This window comes from Oculina patagonica, chromosome 5 (genome assembly GCF_052425735.1).
Source record: "Oculina patagonica isolate OP01 chromosome 5, crgOcupat, whole genome shotgun sequence".
Lineage (NCBI taxonomy): Eukaryota > Metazoa > Cnidaria > Anthozoa > Scleractinia > Oculinidae > Oculina > Oculina patagonica.
Genome location: NC_135762.1, coordinates 8,265,059 through 8,282,968, shown reverse-complemented (window position 1 = coordinate 8,282,968; position 17,910 = coordinate 8,265,059). Strand labels below are relative to the sequence as shown.

Here is a 17,910-nt window from a genome sequence, read left to right as displayed (position 1 = left end):
GTGTTCATAATACAATGTCATTTTATTAGAACATTTTTTCCTTTTTAATAATAATAACAAACTGTAAAACTATCTCGTATGAATAAATTTAGCCTCTGCACAGCTGCCCGTTCCATCAGGAAAAAATCAGCAAAGGGGTATCGCTCCTTTGCCGATTTTTTCCTGAAGGGAAAGGTGGCTGAACACAGGCAAGCCTAAATTACAATAATTTTTATTTTGACTTGATAGAGTTTGTCACTTATTTAGGCCCTATTACGGTTACAATATGAATGTGGCTTTGTACCACATAAAACGTTTGATTAGCACCATAGATAAATGATTTTAAAGTGTTGTTTCAAAGCAATTTTCATTAATTTATTTACATGTACTACTTTGTAGGTACAAAAGAGTTATTAAATTACTTTTTATCAAAAACTTGGTTACCGGTATGTTTTGTTGTGCATTTTTTCAGTTTTACAATATTTTTATAAGAATGTCAACAGTTCTAGTCTCATTATTTTCTTTGTAAAATAAAAAATAAAAAAAAAGATGTCCACATCCATATTCAACTCTTCAGTGTACTCAATCTTTGTTCAGAGTACATGTTCGTTTACTTTGGTTGGCATGTATAGGTTGCATAATTTACAGAATTAACTTTAATATGCTGATAAAGTAACCTTGAGGTTTCTTTATCTCATCACTGTGCAAAGCCTTGAGGAAACTCAGGCCAAAAAAATCCCAAAATAATAATTTTGACCCTTGGCATGGTCAAGATCAAATTTGAAACGGCAGTTACGGTTTTGACATACTGTAAAATTTCATGCATGATAATTTTGATCGAGACAGGAATTTGTAGTGTATGGAACAAGGCCTCCAAAGCTTTGCTACATTTCAACTGTACTATTTGAAAAAGTCTGATGCAATTGAACTGGGCAGCAACAGTTTACAAAACCATTGAAAACAGTATAATAATTATTATGCTGGATCACTATATCTGTGGTTACATCTGACACCTAACTCAAAAGCCCTTTTCAAAAAGGCTTCTAGTGTAAGATTAAGATGATGAATTCAAAGAATGGTACACAATTAGTAAATTGAGTTTTTCAACACAACTACTGTATTAAAATAACTGCATACACCTGTATATACTAAGGAAAAGAAATCACTACCAACAATACCTGTCTAACCTACATGAAGTCTACACTGCGCCGTTAATCTTGTATCTTCAAAATATTCTTTTTCTCAATGTCCTCCATCTCCTTCAACACATATGCCACATTGTACCTCAACTCATGAAATTTGGACAAAGATACCTACAATGAGGCAAATTACACTTCTGTGAGAAGTTCCATAATGAAAGGTTAAAATTCATGAATATACTTTTACTTTTAATCTTTAAGAATTTTTCAATGTTAATGTCAATGTTAATACAAACAAACTCTGCCAACAGAACAAGATCTGAGGTCTATATAGGTCTCACACATGCAGGGTCATGATGACTGAAGCACAAGGGTGATACATAGCAGGGGTGGCAGAGGGGGGGGGGGGGAGGGAGTTGCCCCCACCGGGAAAACTAAAAAACTAAGAAAACTAACTAAAAAAAAACTAGGAAAACTAAAAGTGTACAGAGTTTGCCTGCACAGTGCTTAGTTTGCCCCGCAGACAGAAATCCTAGGTATGGCCCTGCTGTAGCACTTGCCTTTTCCTTGTAAGTCACTTCAGAGTTGTGTACCATTGTTTGATGAACAAAAGCTACTGGTAAGTTAACACTAACTAAGGTCTACCAGCAGAATCTCTTTACAAATCTCTTAGAATGACAAAACACTCACCTCAAATGTGTGGATCTTTCCATCACTAAGCTTAAGCTCCATAAGAACTGAAGGCTCAAGCACTCTATTGAGAGCACTGAAAGATGAAGTCAAAGATTAAACTTAGTTTTTGGCCATATTTGTACCACATGCCATCCCAGAAGGTAACCTGACGTATTCATTTGAATGTTCGGCAATCCAACTGAATCGAACACCAATCATTCGATTGCGTTCAGTAATAATCGAACTCACAATAAAACTTGTTCAATCAAACAAAATCGAACGTTTGATTACCGAACAGTCCTCAGTTGAAGAAAGTCAAACGTTTGATTTCCGAACAGTCTACAATAGTACTCAATCAAGCATTCAATTAACAAACTCCTGTTCGTTTATATGGCGGACATTTTGTACCACGCACCGTCCTCTGATTAGTCCTGCATGATTTACTTATCAAAAGACAGATTCCAAACAGAATGAAAGCAGATTGTGTTCGATTGCTTTCATTGGTTTGAAAATCGAACTCACAGCAAAATAAATGTTTGATTTTGTTTGATTACGGAACCTAATCGAAGGATTGGTGTTCCATTGATTTTTGGTTTGATTTTGTTGGATTGGATACCCCTGGGGGGATGTTTATGGAAGAAGCATTGGCGTAATGGTTAGTACCCTGGACCCCAGGAAACTGGGTTGTGTTTTTGCAAGCCCTATGATTTAATTCCTGTGCAAAACAATTTTTTTGGTCCCATGTCCAGAGATCATGAGGACCTATGTGTAACTTTTTTTGGGTTCTGTCAAAATTCATGGGAATCAATTCTAAATATCACAGACTTTAATTGAACAGAAAAATAGTTTATAGAACTTTAGTATATAGTACATAGTCAGTATATAGTCCCCTTGAAACATTCTACCCATAGACCTCCACATAGTCTTCATCCCACTCCCAGCACCTTTAGGAAATGACCTCCCTCAACCACGTTTATTTGACTGTATGAGATGTGTTGCATATTTGGGTAGTGCATATGAAGGGACGATGATGTCACATGTTTAAATGGTTTTGTTCTGAGGCTCAACTGTAGACCAAAAGGAGGGGTGGTGAATGGTCCTTCAAAAAAGGCGAGTCTCACAGAATTTTAGCCAAATTTCATTGTCTCGAAGTTTTCTTTGATGCCTTCTCGGAGTCTCGATTTCTTTTGCAAGGCTAAAAAGGTCTCGGGCTTGCAGAAAAGATATCAGTCTCGCCTTCTTGCAAAGTCTCACATTTACCATTCAACACCCATACAAGGGTGCCCTGTAGATACCAACACTTCAGAGAAAATAACTAAACAACCAAAAACACAGTGTTAGTTTGACTCACCTAGTGGATATAGCAACATCAACTCGCCATCTAAGCGAGTCTAAGCTTGGAAGATGATTTCTATTTTGAAGGGCAGCAGCATCAAATTCTGGTCGTCTGCAAAAATGTTTAAATAAACATCAGTTTTAACAACAACTTAATTCTCAAGAATGGTACAAGAATGGTACAGACACTCCAACAAATTATTACTGTACACTATCAGCATGACTAAATTATTACAGGAATCATCATACTTACTTTTCTCCAAACACAATGCTTGACAGATCAGGAACTAGTTCTCCAGGAATCCTTCAAATAGAAAAATGAAACATGTTTAGTATTATTAGCATATCCATGCAGTTGAAAAGCAGCCCGCACTGCACACAAGGCAAAATGATGAAAATCAAGTATCATTGTTTAGAAAAGGCTGCAATGGCCGATTCCCTCTTATTGGGCGCACCTGCAGGGAATCATGGTAGTTGTCTTCATCGTTGCCAAGTCTCGCGCATGGTTTGATGAATATAACTACCATTTTTCCCTGCAGGGGCACATCAGAGAGGGAATCGGGCATTATGCTGTTAAGGATTCGCTTCCTATGAAGTTAGTATGAGTAGAAGGAAGAATTCAAACATCTTTCAGTTCAAGCATTTTTTTTATTTTCGCGGAGGAAATGCTGTATTTGTCAGTCGCGACGGCTGGGCGCTTTGCGAGTCATATACTTTGGCTTGGTTAAAAATGGTAAACTTTGACACTTGCCTTTAATCGAAATAGTTGTTTCCTTTCAAGTAAGAAAGATTTCTACACGGCTTGACGCAGGGTTCCCGTATAAGGTTACGCACGACAGAGTTACCTTTTGTCTCGTCACGCAATCTTGACCCCACATTGAGAAGTAAATTTTCATTTGGATATTACCAAAAGCCGCTTCTCCTCGTGTTATTCTTTACCTTACGGCTACACATGCCATTTCTAACGACTACATTTTAGGGGTGTAACGATACATCGAACTATCGATGCATCGCGATTGGGAGTGTTCCAAAAGCGATGCATCGATGGCAAATTCAACTATCGATAACAATCGCGATAGCCTTGTTAACTATCGATAGTTACGATAGTTTTTCAAATGGTGTCCTGTAGATTTTTTTCCTTGATTGAAAAATGCCTCTCTTGTTGTCTGCCGTCCTTTCGCGGCTTTCTGTTCGTTGTTTCAGAATCCGTTCTGTATTACAAGCCATAAAAGCAAACTTCTCTGACGTCGCTCGTCTTCAGGGCCTTATTCGCATTCAAACTGGCGGTGCGAATATTAACTCCCCCCCCCCCTTCTTGGAGAAAGAAATGATAACAACGCTATAAAGTCACTTATTACAATACTATTGCACTATTATCGCAATAGTGTCACTACTATCGCAATAGTATTGCAATAGTAATTTGACTATCGCAATACTATCACAATAGGCAAAATGACCTCAATAGACACCCCTACTACATTTCCAGTACGACCGTTGCTGTTTTTTTTTTTCTAATGGCGATGCATTAACTTCTGAACAGAAGCAAAAACTTTTAGTGTTTACTGCTTCCACCGGAAGTAATTTCACAACAGGATACAAAAACACTTGTAAATATCACTTCACGCCTGCATTGAATCATGATGTTGCAATTCTAAATTGTACAGCAGAAATAATCAATTGTCACGAAATGAGTTTCCTTTGGTTAACTATTAGCAACGTTTTAGTGTGTGAAAGACTTGTACCGGTACAAATTGCGTTCTTAATCCTTTTAAACTTCGCTCACGTTTTTAATTGTTATATAACGTTTGTTAATCTGACAAGTCGCGTTTTTTCTACAAGAACGGAAGTGTTGAAGCACAACTATAGAGTGACACTTTACAAGTCGCAGGCTTTGATCACCCACAACGGAAAGTATTCCCTTGAGAAATTAAAACAGTCCCTTGAGAGTTGACAAGAATGTGGTTCCTTCCGGTTTCAGATTACCCAACTTAACCGCTATTCTCCTTCATTTTGTTGTAAACAAGCAAAAAAGTCGAAAAAAGTGCTTTCTTACTTAAGCTCTGCAAGGTCTGCCTTGAACTGCTCTGGTTTTAATGACGTCTGAGGCAAACGCAGTGCACTGCGCAGTAAAGAATAAAGCCCAGCATACAGACAGGATAGCGTGTCTTCAGTTACAGTGTCTGACTGAAGTCTCTGAAGTAAGCCATCCTCTGGACGCTTGCCCTCAAGAACTGAGACAATGACTGAAAAGAATAGAAAAACCTGTTAGCTAAATAGTTCCTCAATCCAGGAAACTTAAATTCAGAAATGCAGAATTGAAGACAAAATCTTGAATTCTAATGGTTAGCACATTGGGCTATAGATCATTTCATGAGCGTTCTACATTCAAGTGCTTGCCAGGGTCATTGTCTAGCGCTTAGGGAGGCTGGTGCGATGGGTGTGTCCACAGTCCCCCCCCCCCCCAAAAAAAAAAGAAAATGAGCTATGGAAGTCTGTGCCTATTGTGGACTGATGGCTCAAAAGAAAGGTGATTTTTTTTAAAAAAAGGACTAAAATGGAAGTGCTTGTGCTTCAACTCACCAACTGGTCACTGTTCATCCAATAAACCAACATGATGGACGGTTTGAACTTTAATTAGTGGTGTTAGTTTACATATATTGCCTTGGTCAAAGACAACATTATCTGCTCTAACAACCCCTTACTCCCCAAATCAAAATATCGTATTTTCTCGAATAAACGCCGGGGGCGTTTATTTAAAACTTGGACTCAGAGACCCGGCGTTTATTTGAAGCCGGCGTTTAATCGGGGTCCGGCGTTTATTCGAGAAAATACGGTACCTGGCTACAGGCCTGATTATAATGTATTCACGGCAAGGAGCTTCACTCTAACAGTGCCTGTAACTCCAACCAGAAATATATTGGGTACTGATGACCTGTTTTTATGCATGACCTGACAAAATGCTGGGGGAGGGTAGCCACATAATGGACTAGCATCACATCTAGGAGAAGTTATGCACCTATCAATGGTTTGTTTGCCCCAGGATGGGGGTTGTGGCAACCCCAGGGCAATTTAACATTTTCAGGTTTTCAAATTCCAATTTCCCCACCCTTGGGTCTCCATTGAGAGTCAAATTCCCACCCTCGCCAGGGCCTCTCCACTTTCCAAGATGAGAACAGAGTTATATTTTTCACCAAGGGGATCATGCAACTGTTGTGAATGTCAAAATCCCTACCCTGGTAGAGCTACGCGAAGTCAAATTCCCGTGGGTTGCCCCCCGCCCCCGCCCCCCCCCCCCACCCCATCCCATCCTGGGGCAAACCATTGATTGATGCATTATCAATACTCCCAGTTGCTTCATTCTACAGAATCCAAGATGGCTTTTCTGTGCTGTTGTCAGCTTCAATTTCAAATCATTTTAATAGCTGCAAATCCTTTTGCTTATCATAAAGACCATCAACCATTCAATTTATAAATCCCAGTGTATCTCTCTGATGTGAAAGCACTCATTCTGTTCCCGACCCTGAGGAATTTTATTTGCACCAGGGTCCCTGAGAGTACAGAGAAGTGAAAGAACACAACAACCCAAGCCGCCTAGGCCTTATCATCCGTAATCAAACGTGTTAGAATTTCCGTACCACCACAAAATTCATACCAAACATGCAGCTACTGAGGCCTGGAAGATGCATAATTTTTTCCCCTTGACAGGCCAAATGCTTATCGCTTACCTTGCAAAATCTTTCTAAATAAAGCCTTATCTATCGAGGTTAGATGTGGTATCATTCGCCTTATTTCATCTGGAATTCTTGGTCCCACAAACAACGTATTTTCCGTCAGAGGAATCGTAGAACTGGCGCGTTCACGCGCCATCTTGGATTTCACCCTCGTCCCAGACTTCCCCCAGAAACCACAGCGAGGAAGCGGCGGTGAAAGAATGGAACCTAATAATGTAGTCATGGTAACCATCGTACACCTCACTGAAAGGAACTACCGTATGTGATATCTACTTGGAACTTTCGCAACGTTAAATAAATTTCCAATTTAAGAAAATTTTGCGTAATAACACCAAAGAAAAAATAACAGCCAGAAAGGAATAATTATGGTTAAGACTGGAGAGAACTGAAGAGGCGATTTCGCACTGAATTTTTAAAAAATGGCTTCGTCCTTTCGTGATTCTTTGCTGTGAAGAGCACATTTCAAACCAAAACAGTGAGAAATTTTTTGAAGTGCCCCAGCCCCCTAGCGAGAGTTCAAAATCTTTTAATCCAACGACAAGAAAACAAAAGAAAACAATTGTTTCACGACTGGTTACCCAAGACAAAGCTCTATAATAATGAATTCTGTTCTGTCATCGAACAAAAACAATAACAGTAGCATTTGATGGACACCGGCAGTTAAATATTTTAGAAATTAGGCCGGTTAAACCTCGTTAACCTTTCTGAAAATAATGAAAGTTTCGTTTTTAATAAACATTCTAAATTTCAGTTTTCTCTTTTAGCTTTCATTTTGAAGGGATGCACACAGATTTTTTTTTAGACAAAAACCCACTCAGTTGTCAAGGCATTGTTTCGTGACAAAAATATCATTTACATATTTCTAGCTTATTCTATGAGTATCGGCTGTTTAAACCCATAAATTTGCATGCAGACACAATTTTCATAGCTCGTTTGTTGACGATCTGTGCGCTGAAAAAGACGTTAAGAGAGCCATTTGCGAAGCCACATCGATCGAGCAGCCAAGCAGTGCGAGATCAAATACACGAAAAAGGTACTGTACAGTAATCTCATTTCATAGTTTCGATTAGCAAACAGCGCGCGCGAATACAGTAATTTCCCACCCTCGTGTAACCGTAAACGCGTAGAAGAAAATATGCTTCTTCTTGTAGCATTTCTCCAGAGATGTCTCCACTAATAGGCTATTGCAAATGTTGAAAAATGTTGAAAAATTAATCAGAAAACGTCTTTCGGTATATTTCGCTTTTTTGTAAAGCTAAAGATTCTTGAAAGTCCCTAAGAATAAACCATTTCGAATTCGTTAGGAACGCTCGCCAAGCGAATGTCCAAATCGCTAGCTTTTTTAACACTTCTCCTATAGCTGCTAGTTTATTCGAGCTGGAGTTTTAATGCTGTCGACAACTGATAACATAAAGACGTTTTAATGTGAGATTAAGAGTCTAAGAGAGCAACTATCTTGGACAGATACCGCAAACTTATTAAGTAACCACATTGAATAAATTACCGTATCAATCCTTCAAGCGATTTACATGTATGTATTTTTGCACTTATAAAAGAGCGAGCAGACATTACGTGAAGTATATCGTTTGTGTTTATATTATATTTGGGTGGCGGTACATAAAACGAGATCAATCCCTTAACGAGCTCATAATTGCCTTAACTGATAACCTTGGGCCCGAGGCTTTTGATGCTCATGTCTAACGAGGTTTTAATCAAGATTTCACTTCTTTGGAATCAAAACCATACTCAAATGTCACTGATTAGCTATAGCATGAACTTATATATTTTCTTGCGATTTGACGAAGTCTTGGTCGTAGTATTTCAAAGTTGCGTACAAATTAGCTGCTAAATAGCTGATCAAAACGATTCGACCTTCGCAATCAAAACAACGCCCTTTTCGTCGGCCATTTTTTTTTTCGCGGCATGGTACAGCGCATTGTCCAACACATTACTTGTAACAAAAGCTTGTGACTGGAGGATATGTTAGCCTTTGTTGGCAACATCAATGTGGTTAATTTAGACGATGATATTGTGGGCCATCTGCCGTATATATAGGAGATGAAAAACCAAGGAAACGAGGTAAAAACAGGATCAAACAGATCGATATTTATAGTTAGTGTTTTCGCTGACAACGGCCTCGATGCTTTCTGTTATTCATATGGAAAGATACTTAACACAAAGAAACAATTGAGAACGGAAAACATTCAGACGAGCAACTGGCGATTCAAAAGAGCCTATATCATAGTAAACTGCAGTCAATACTGATATAATTGATGAACAAAAGATAAGATAACTTGAAAACAGCCATCTAAATTGACATCGATTCAGTAGTGCTATTAACGATGTTGGGCGTAAGGGGGGGGGGGGGGGGGTTATAGGGTTATACCTAAATTTGAATGAAATTCTAGGAGGTTTAAAGAAGGGATTGAAAAAAGCGTGAACAAAATTGAAACGCCACAAGACAGTTGATCCCCACGCAAGAGCACTCCAGATTGTCAGAGGACTGTTTGGTGTTCGCCGACCAATTTAAATTCTAGTTTTAAAATCACATTAAATCTCTCATATTTCTTATTTCTCTAAATTTTACTAATTCTTTGGGAAAAAGCTATCTCCTTAAAAAATCCCCCCAAATCACCCAGAATTTTACAAAACACCGCAAAACATAGATATATGGTATGAGTGAAGCGTTTTTGGATTTCTTGAAACGCGAACGAGATATTTGGAAAAACGGCCTTCAGGTAAAATCCCGCCTTAAATTCGTCTGTTCCAGGTTGTCAGTAAGTATAAGAAGCAGCGAAAAAATAATTATAAAAAATATAAGGGGAGAGGTGCCGACGTTTTATTTTTCTTTCCACTGGCCGTTTTCAGTCACGCTAATCCCGTTCGTCGTGCTGCTCCCTCACTAACCGAGCTTCTGGAGCAGGCCTGTTTTAGAGCTTTGTCACTTGTTTGCATATTTTTGGTCTAAACTGTTCTGTAACTAGTGGAAGGCAACTTAACCCATGAAAATCATTATCTTTGAACATCCAAAGGAAGGTATAACCTTATGTCCGGATAGAAAACAACCTACGGCTATAAATGTCGATTTTTCTTATCCAAGCCATTAGCAGCCAAAATTGTTCGTTAACAGTTTACGTACTCTAATATAGCAATTTTTAATAAAAATGGACTATTATTTTTAAGTTTCCTCCGACACAAATACAAATCTTTGCAAAGAAATATAAATATTTCGGCTGTTCAAAAATCTGTTAAAATCCGTAAACAACTGCCGTTTGGAGCAAATCTTCGTTCGAGCACTCGACAAGTTTCCGATTTTTGTTATCCAATCAAAAATCAGCGCGAGCACTCGAAGATATCCGAAAGATTTCACGTCATCATGAAGCGATCGGTTGCTTAGCAACTTTAAAACGAAAGCCGCTGGCCAAGACTTGTTTCTTCGCCTGATAATTATTCAAGAGGGATTGGGACAAATATAGTGGCACAAGACTTCATATAATTAACCACAACCTTCCCTCATTTTATTTACAGACATCAAGTGCTAAATTAACCTAAACTTCAACGAAGACATGAACGTTCTGTGGGCAATCATCTGGTTCCTGGTTCTTTGGTTTCTGGCCTGGCCTGTGGGATTTTTCTGTGCCGGGTGGTATGTGTGCCTGTCGCCGATTGAAGCGTGTGTAGACGCTATCAAGACAGTTACTGAGCTTCTCATGAAGGGGGTCATGCTTCCTTTAGAGGTCGCTAAGCATATGGTGGAAGGAAAAGCTGGATGGTAAAAGAAAAGAACAGACAAAAACTGTGTTTTCAGTTACGAGTGAAGAATCATTGTTGTTTACAGAAGGCGTATTTTCTTTAATACTTTCTTCAGCTACTTTCAGTAATATTTTAAAGTAAGATACAATCTCCGTGTTTATATATAAAATATATATATATATATATATATATATATATATATATATATATATATATATATATACTGACGTTAGTTTAGTCGCATCACTATACGTTACGTATGATACTAATGGAAAAGAAAGTGTAAAAGGAAGGGATAAAGGACAACTGTTTTTGTAAGTTTTAAAGAAAATGAAACATTGACACCTTGTTTTACTAATAATTTAATAATTTATTCACCTTTTTTTGGTACCTGAACTATATATATTTGGCGTTCGATCTCGCCCCTAACTGCGTTTTAGAAGTCAATTGAATGAGTTGATCGGCCAGTTCCGTTTTTATTCCATTATTGTAGTAGTTGATTGCTTTACAGTTCTCTAACTTTATAGGAAACGGAGTGACAGAAAAAGAGTAAATTCCGCCAAAAAAGTGCTAGTGTATTTAAAGGCTTTTCGGTTCAAAAATATCACTTTTTAGTATTCAACAACTTTATTTTTAAGCCACTCTTCAAAACCCCCAAAACTTACCTCAATTTTTCGCAATTTGTTTTCGATTCTTAATTACGATACATGCGCCATTTCGCTAAGTGTAGTAGTCTGATTACTCTAGCAATGTATATTCATCCAGCATTCTTAAAGCTGGCTTACAACAGATTGTTACTTAGTGTGAGTCACAGAGTGATCATTCTCCGAATAAACTTCGTCAGTTTGAAATTGCAGGTTGTGTTGTATGATTTGAATCCGTTCACGCGGGGATACATCCGTCTAGGGAGTAAGAATTCTTTGAAATTGAAATTCTGGTTCTTTCTCTGCCCGTCAGAACATCGGCATGCAGTTCTTTCGACCAGTTTGGGTTCCATAAACAGGCTCATGTGATGGTACTGCTTAGGCATTATCCTACAAAAGAGAAACGAAGGAATAGCTTAGCCTCGAACGAGGAGGCTGAAAAAATCCTAGACCCCGCAGGCTCAAGAGCCAATAATAAGATCTTATTCAATAATAAATCGTATTCACGCCCCTTTTCTCAGACTCTCCCGTTCGAATCGAAATGCGCTTTGGGTCGATAAACGGAAAGGAAGACTGCTTGTCGGTTGGTCGGGAGTGGTACTTTTTCTGACACAGCTATTTTTTAGCATTTGTCAGTGAATTTTGTTCAAAATTCTGATTGTTTTTAAGGTGCTGACACAAGAAATTAAAGAGCAAGTCAAAAGAACGAAATCACAACAAACACTGACAAATAATGGTGGTAAAACGCGCGTATCAAGGATGGTAAAACGCGTGCATCAAGGGCGGGAAAACGCGTGCATCAAGGATGGGAAAAAGCGCGCATCAAGGATGGGAAAAGCGCGCATCAAGGGCGAAAAGACCTGCGCATCAAGGGTGAAAATACGCGCTCATCAAGGGCGAAACACTCACACATCAAGGGCGAAAAACTCGCACATCAAGGGCGAGAAGACGCGCACATCAAGGGCGTATAAACGCGCTCATCAAGTGCGGGAAAACGCGCGCATCAAGGGAGAAAAAAGCGCGCATCAAGGATGAAAAAAAAAACGCGCCCATCAAGGATGAAAAAAAACGCGCGCATCAATAGCCAAAAAGCACGCGCATCAAGCGCGGAAAACTCGCGAAGCACAATACTGTAGTAAAGTTACCTTCTGAAGCTTTCTTCTTTTTAATTTCCGTTTTTCCTTCATTTTCTCTCCTTTCGAAGTCGTAAAGGAACGCTTAATCACAGTTTATAAACATTAAAAAGGAACAGGATCGCAAGTTATCCACAAGCAAAACGAACGAAAACTGCGCGTGCGTGCTTTAACGTACAGCCATATGGTGATGTAATAATTGAATGTACGTCATGAATCATAATATTGTAATTACATCTTTCTCTTATTGCTTCGAGAGTTATAAAGTCAAGAAAGATATAAAGAGTTATAAAGCCAAGAAAGTTATAAAGTCAAGAATAATAGAGTCAATTCTATAGTCAAGTTACAAAGTCAATACACGTTTTCGACTGGAAAGATTTTTAATAGCTTCGGCGATTAAGAAAATAAGAAAATCAAGAACTCGAACTGTGGAATACACAGGTAAGGTTGAATTGAATTTTAAGAAAAAAAAGATGTTAATAGCGCATTGCATAAAAAGGGCGTTACAAATTGCGCGCATTGAAAGAATTAGCAAATGAATAAAGGACAAGAAAAGGGCATTTGATCTGTCTTCAACGAATGCTCCTGATATATTTTTGGCGTCAAAAAAGACTGATCCTATTCCACTTATGTTTCCGTTTGTTTTCCACAATCTTATATTACATTCTCCAAAAACAATATGGTTGATCACATTTTAAACGTGTCTTCCTTTCTCTTCTTTAGATTTTCCTTCTCGCCATGGTCTCGATCGAAAATATTGACTTCTTGTTTCCAAGTTGGTTCACTTCAAGTGTGCATGCCATCAACCATCACTGGGAGACTTGCAGGGAGAACTTCAACAATTACCAAGCCATGATCATGCGCAGAGCCAGTCAAGCCCGCGAGTTTGCCAGACAAGCCACGGAGTTTATTCGCAATCATCCTGTGATCGGCGTATTCCTGGCTGTTGTCGCAGTGCTTGGTTTCATCCCCATACTCGCTTTCACATCAATCGTATCCGGATCCTTTCTTGTCATCTTTGTCACAGCGCTGACTGTTTTTCAAGGCGTGGTTGTGGTATCTCTGGTGCCCTTCCTCGCTGTTCTTGTCCCCATACTGATGATTGGAGGCACGGCGGCCGTTTTCGGTTACATTGTCTACCGTTCTGTTGTGAAGGTTCTACAGATCATCAAGCAAACCATCAAAGCAATCAACAGCGGACCTAAAGAAATGGCCAATCACACGCTCCCTTCACGAATTAATGGCAAACCAATCAGATTTCGTAGCTACAAAGTGAAACCACCTGCTATCCCATATACATTCCCTCCAAATGACGAGGAACCATTTGAGGAGGAACTGTTTTACAGTTCTCCCAATTGGTTCTAAAAAACAACCAAAACCAAAAAAATACAAAATATAAAAGCAAAATACAAAACATAAAGCAACAAAAATTCCAAAAAAAATTTCATTACCTCATTGTAATTAATCCCTTCTGTTAAGTCTTTCTTCTATATAAAAAGCCCAACCCGATTCAAAAATAGAACTTCCCCCATAACTAAGTCTCCTTTTTATAAACCCACTCCATTTAGAGAGACGCATGTAAATCCCCCCCCCCCCCACCCCCATCTCGCTGTATACACCCCTTTTTGGTAAAATCCACCCCATTTACAAATACAGATAAACTCCACCCCATTTAATCACCTCCCCCCCCCCCCTCCCCAACTGAAAAAAGATAGATATTACCACAAATTGTTCACTGTTTGTTGACATTGCCTTGTTCAAGTGGATACGTATGAGCAGATTTCTCGGACATTTTTGTGAAAACCATTTCCTAATACAAATCTCTGGCATCAATGCTGCTGTTTTTTTTCGTTTGTTTTTAAGTGATGTCACTCAAGTATACTACTTTATAAGGCAACTTTCAGAACAACTGATTGATGTAACAGGCTGGCATTAAACTTCAATGTTATTATTGAGTATTTCCTGGAAATAAAATAACTTTATGACAATAGTAAGGTTTTTATTATTTTGTTTTTACCGCTGTAATGAGGCGGTTAATGTAAGTTAAATCACTTCATTGTCAGTGCATTATAGGACGAGAAATACCAACAATGGTCTATTATTGATCAATCCATCCTCGTATCTTATCTTCTCTCCCCAAAAACAAGTAAATATTAACTGCGAACTAGTCATTTTCACTTTTAATCGATTGATCACACTTTGTTTACCCTCGAATTTTGCAGAGGTTCTTATACAGCTGGTATCCCCGAGCACTGCACAGTACACAGCACAGCGGGTAAAGACCAGACCACAACACCGGGAACTCCGTGCCCTACTCTTTACGATAAGTTAGTGGGTTCTTTTACGTCCCCTGCTGACCGTGACACTGAAGATGCAGGAGAGGGGGCCTACGGTTTATCGTCCTTATCCGAGAAGACTGAAATATCTAACCATTTGCAGATTAGATGTCATTGCAAAGGCAGCATATTCTCAGTTATTTTAAGACCCTGAGTGTCGGTCCGGTCTGAGACTCTAACCTGAGATCCCCCGCACGGTAGTCCGGTGCTCTACTAACTGAGGAAACTGGTCGGCGATCCTCCCTTGTATTGTGGAACAAGAAAGTACCCTTGCCTTAAGTTCTCCCTTGTCTTGTGGAAATGCCCTTTCGTGTGATAGCCTATTTCAGGAATTGGGTTACAGGTAGTTGGGGTGTACGCAAGAAAAACAAGATAAGAGCGAAAAACGGCGAGTAAAAAAATTTCCGTGTGGCGGCGATGACGAGGTCAGGGCGACATAACAGTCGTAAAAAAGTTTTTACTTTATTTGACATTCATCGAGGATAAGCTAATTAGCTGGCAACACTTTAAGCTTTCTTTTTTCGTCAACATAAAACCTTCTCTTTATTCTCGTAATTAGTTCTTCATGAACTTTCCTGTAAAAAAATGTCCTGGTACTACAAAATGTCATGTTTCGTCGTGTGCATTGTTATATAAAATCATCACACTTTTGTGTAGCTTTGCCCTTTTATCATGGAATGCGTGACTTGAAACGGCAAAGTCACGCCCTTCATCAGGAACGCTGTCACGCTCTTCATTGCATCGATGCACGCTTCAAACGGGGACAGACACACGTACCATCCAGCGCAAAAGAATCCTATTGGCCAAGCAATAAGGATTAGGAAAAAGAACCATATGATGCACCACAGTACTTGCTTTCCACTCATTGTGAATTCAGACGAGGTCCAACTGCTGTTTCAATTCAGTTTCGAACTCAGTTTGCGACACTCCCTGGGTCGGAGGCGTTGATCGATTTATTTCCTGTATGGGAATAAATGATTCAATATTTAATTCCAGCGTTTAATTAGCAACCAAGAATGATCGCATTCTCGTACCTAGAGCGCTAAAAATCTGCAATATCGGCACAGCGACAAACCGATGAGTGGTGCCGGATTTCTTGAAGACCTGGAAAAAACGGAAAATATAGACGGCAAACTGATCCTGACGGCTAAAGCGGCAAAAATAAACAAATTGGATAAAACGGCAAAGTCAAAAATGTAGGGCAAAACGAAATGTAGGGCAAAGTTTTTTCAATATGTATTTTAGTTGTTTTATCCACTTTGTTTATTTTTGACCGCTTCAGTCGTCAGGATCAGTTTGCCGTACTGGGTACGACTGAGACTTCCGACCAGCATCTTTCCCTCCCGTCCCATTTTCTGCTTCCCCTCACCTCCCCCCTTCTGCCTTCACTAAACATATATACACTTAAATTTAATATACTTAATTAATAATATATCTAATGATTTATAAACCAGCCAAATAAAACCGTTCAGAGCATTTCCTTTTTTTTTTTCAAAAGCTTTCACTGACAAGACTTTTTATCATTTAATCATTCGTACTCTAATCTTGAGCGTGTTGCAACACACATCTTGGGATATTGGCTTTACCAAAATTACGCCAGACAATTTGGCAATGTAATTTTCAAGCAATGCTCTGTCTATTCCGGTCATTAGGAAGTTCTAACAGTTTAAATTAGTGGTTGTAAAGATCACTTAGAAAAATGTTGAACCGGGTCTTAAATAAACCGGTCTTAAATCATGCGATCTTTTGAGAGTCCCGTGACACCGGTACAAACTCCAAATGTTTCACAATATTTAATAAATTTCTGATATGGACTATGCATTGAGAACACAGGTAGCCCAAGCTCCTAAAGGAGCCGTCAACATATAGACCACATATGACATTGCGTAATAACGTTATTATAAGGGTTTGTATGGGAATTTACCGATCGTAAAAAATAATTCAAAATAGAGGAAAAATATCCAATAAAATTCACTTACCTATCCTCTTCTATGCATATGTTGTGTTTCTATGCCGTTTGGAGGCGATTTGAAGCCATTTCAGTGGGTTTTAGGTTCGCTGGTTTCCTCTCTATATATAATTATATATAGAGAGGAAACCAGCGAACCTAAAACCCACTGAAATGGCTTCAAATCGCCTCCAAACGGCATAGAAACACAACATATGCATAGAAGAGGATAGCTTGCGAGAGCAGACGCATTTCCGGCCGTCGCTTCTCTAGCGACGGCCGGAAATGCGTCTGCTCTCGCAGGCTAAGAAGAGGATAGGTAAGTGAATTTTATTGGATATTTTTCCTCTATTTTGAATTATTTTTTACGATCGGTAAATTCCCATGCAAACCCTTGTAATATAAACGTTATTAGGCAATGTCATATGTGGTCTATATGTTGACGGCTCCTTTAGGAGCTTGGGCTACCTGTGTTGAGAAGAGAATAAACGAAAATAATTGACCGAACACTTACCTTTTCTTTCGGCTGAATAAATGATATATATACTTAGAAGATTCCTCGGAGAATCAAGCACGTTCAGGAGTGTTCAAACTTTCAATGATGGCGTGATTTCACGTTAGAGCTCGTCAGGGCACGTTTGTTTCTCAGACGCCAGTCACGAGTTGCCTGGCCTGTCATCGCCGACTTACTCGAACTTCACGCAACGCATGGTATCCTGTGTCTTTTTGGCCTAAAACCGGTCGGGGCCAGGGCGGCAGGGCCTGCAGAATGTGTTCGATTACAGGGACTACCTTATTGTTACTTATTTTCGCGGTAACTTAAGTTCGCGAAAATGGAACGAGCATATTTCGCGGGACTAAATTTTCGCGATCTGGCCAAAAATACGTAATTAACATAAATAGTACAATAGAAAACGAAATTTTCGCGGGTCTTTAATTTCGCGATTTTTTAAAAATCGCGAAACTTAAATCCCGCGAAAATAAGTAACAATAAGGTACGAAACCTTTTTTCAATCATTCTTGATATTTTGGCCCAGGGTTCAACTGGCCGGTATACCCCAACCAAAGAAATACAAGGCCGTAAGAGCCGGGGATGCTCGTTGGAAAAATTTGGGTGACCCCTAGAAGATATACAACCCTTAAAGATACCTTGATGGGTGAAAATATTAGCACTCTGTCTTGTACACCCTAGAAGAAACCAAAATCCGCAAATTACACAGGATTACACTCCCAAACGAGA

At 39.1% G+C, this 17,910-nt stretch overlaps 1 protein-coding gene and 1 long non-coding RNA gene across 2 annotated transcripts; both read right to left on the bottom strand.

Moving 5' to 3' along the window:
* Positions 1-3: 3 nt before the first annotated feature.
* LOC144655284 (COMM domain-containing protein 5-like) lies at positions 4-7,000 on the bottom strand. The gene is made up of 6 exons (XM_078515500.1): positions 6,851-7,000; positions 5,179-5,368; positions 3,379-3,429; positions 3,142-3,237; positions 1,809-1,884; positions 4-1,292 (listed from the first exon to the last, which is right to left on the bottom strand). The coding sequence occupies exons 1-6, from the start codon at positions 6,990-6,992 to the stop codon at positions 1,191-1,193; spliced, it is 657 nt and encodes a 218-aa protein (XP_078371626.1). The 5' UTR covers positions 6,993-7,000; the 3' UTR covers positions 4-1,190.
* An 8,165-nt stretch (positions 7,001-15,165) lies between these two features.
* Positions 15,166-17,561, bottom strand: LOC144654202 (uncharacterized). Its single transcript, XR_013570873.1, has 2 exons — positions 17,185-17,561; positions 15,166-15,682 (listed from the first exon to the last, which is right to left on the bottom strand). It is a non-coding gene; the product is annotated as an uncharacterized LOC144654202 (long non-coding RNA).
* Between the last annotated feature and the right edge of the window lie 349 nt (positions 17,562-17,910).

What these genes read in the sequence shown, in the direction of transcription:
- LOC144655284 (XM_078515500.1), bottom strand. Translation starts at nt 6,992, where the DNA reads ATGGCGCGTGAACGCGCCAGTTCTACGATTCCTCTGACGGAAAATACG. An exon ending in GCAGACCTTGCAGAGCTTAA is followed by an intron (nt 3,430 to 5,178) that starts GTAAGAAAGCAC and finishes TTCTATTTGAAG; the next exon opens with GATTCCTGGAGAACTAGTTC. An exon ending in AGCATTGTGTTTGGAGAAAA is followed by an intron (nt 3,238 to 3,378) that starts GTAAGTATGATG and finishes ACATTTTTGCAG; the next exon opens with ACGACCAGAATTTGATGCTG.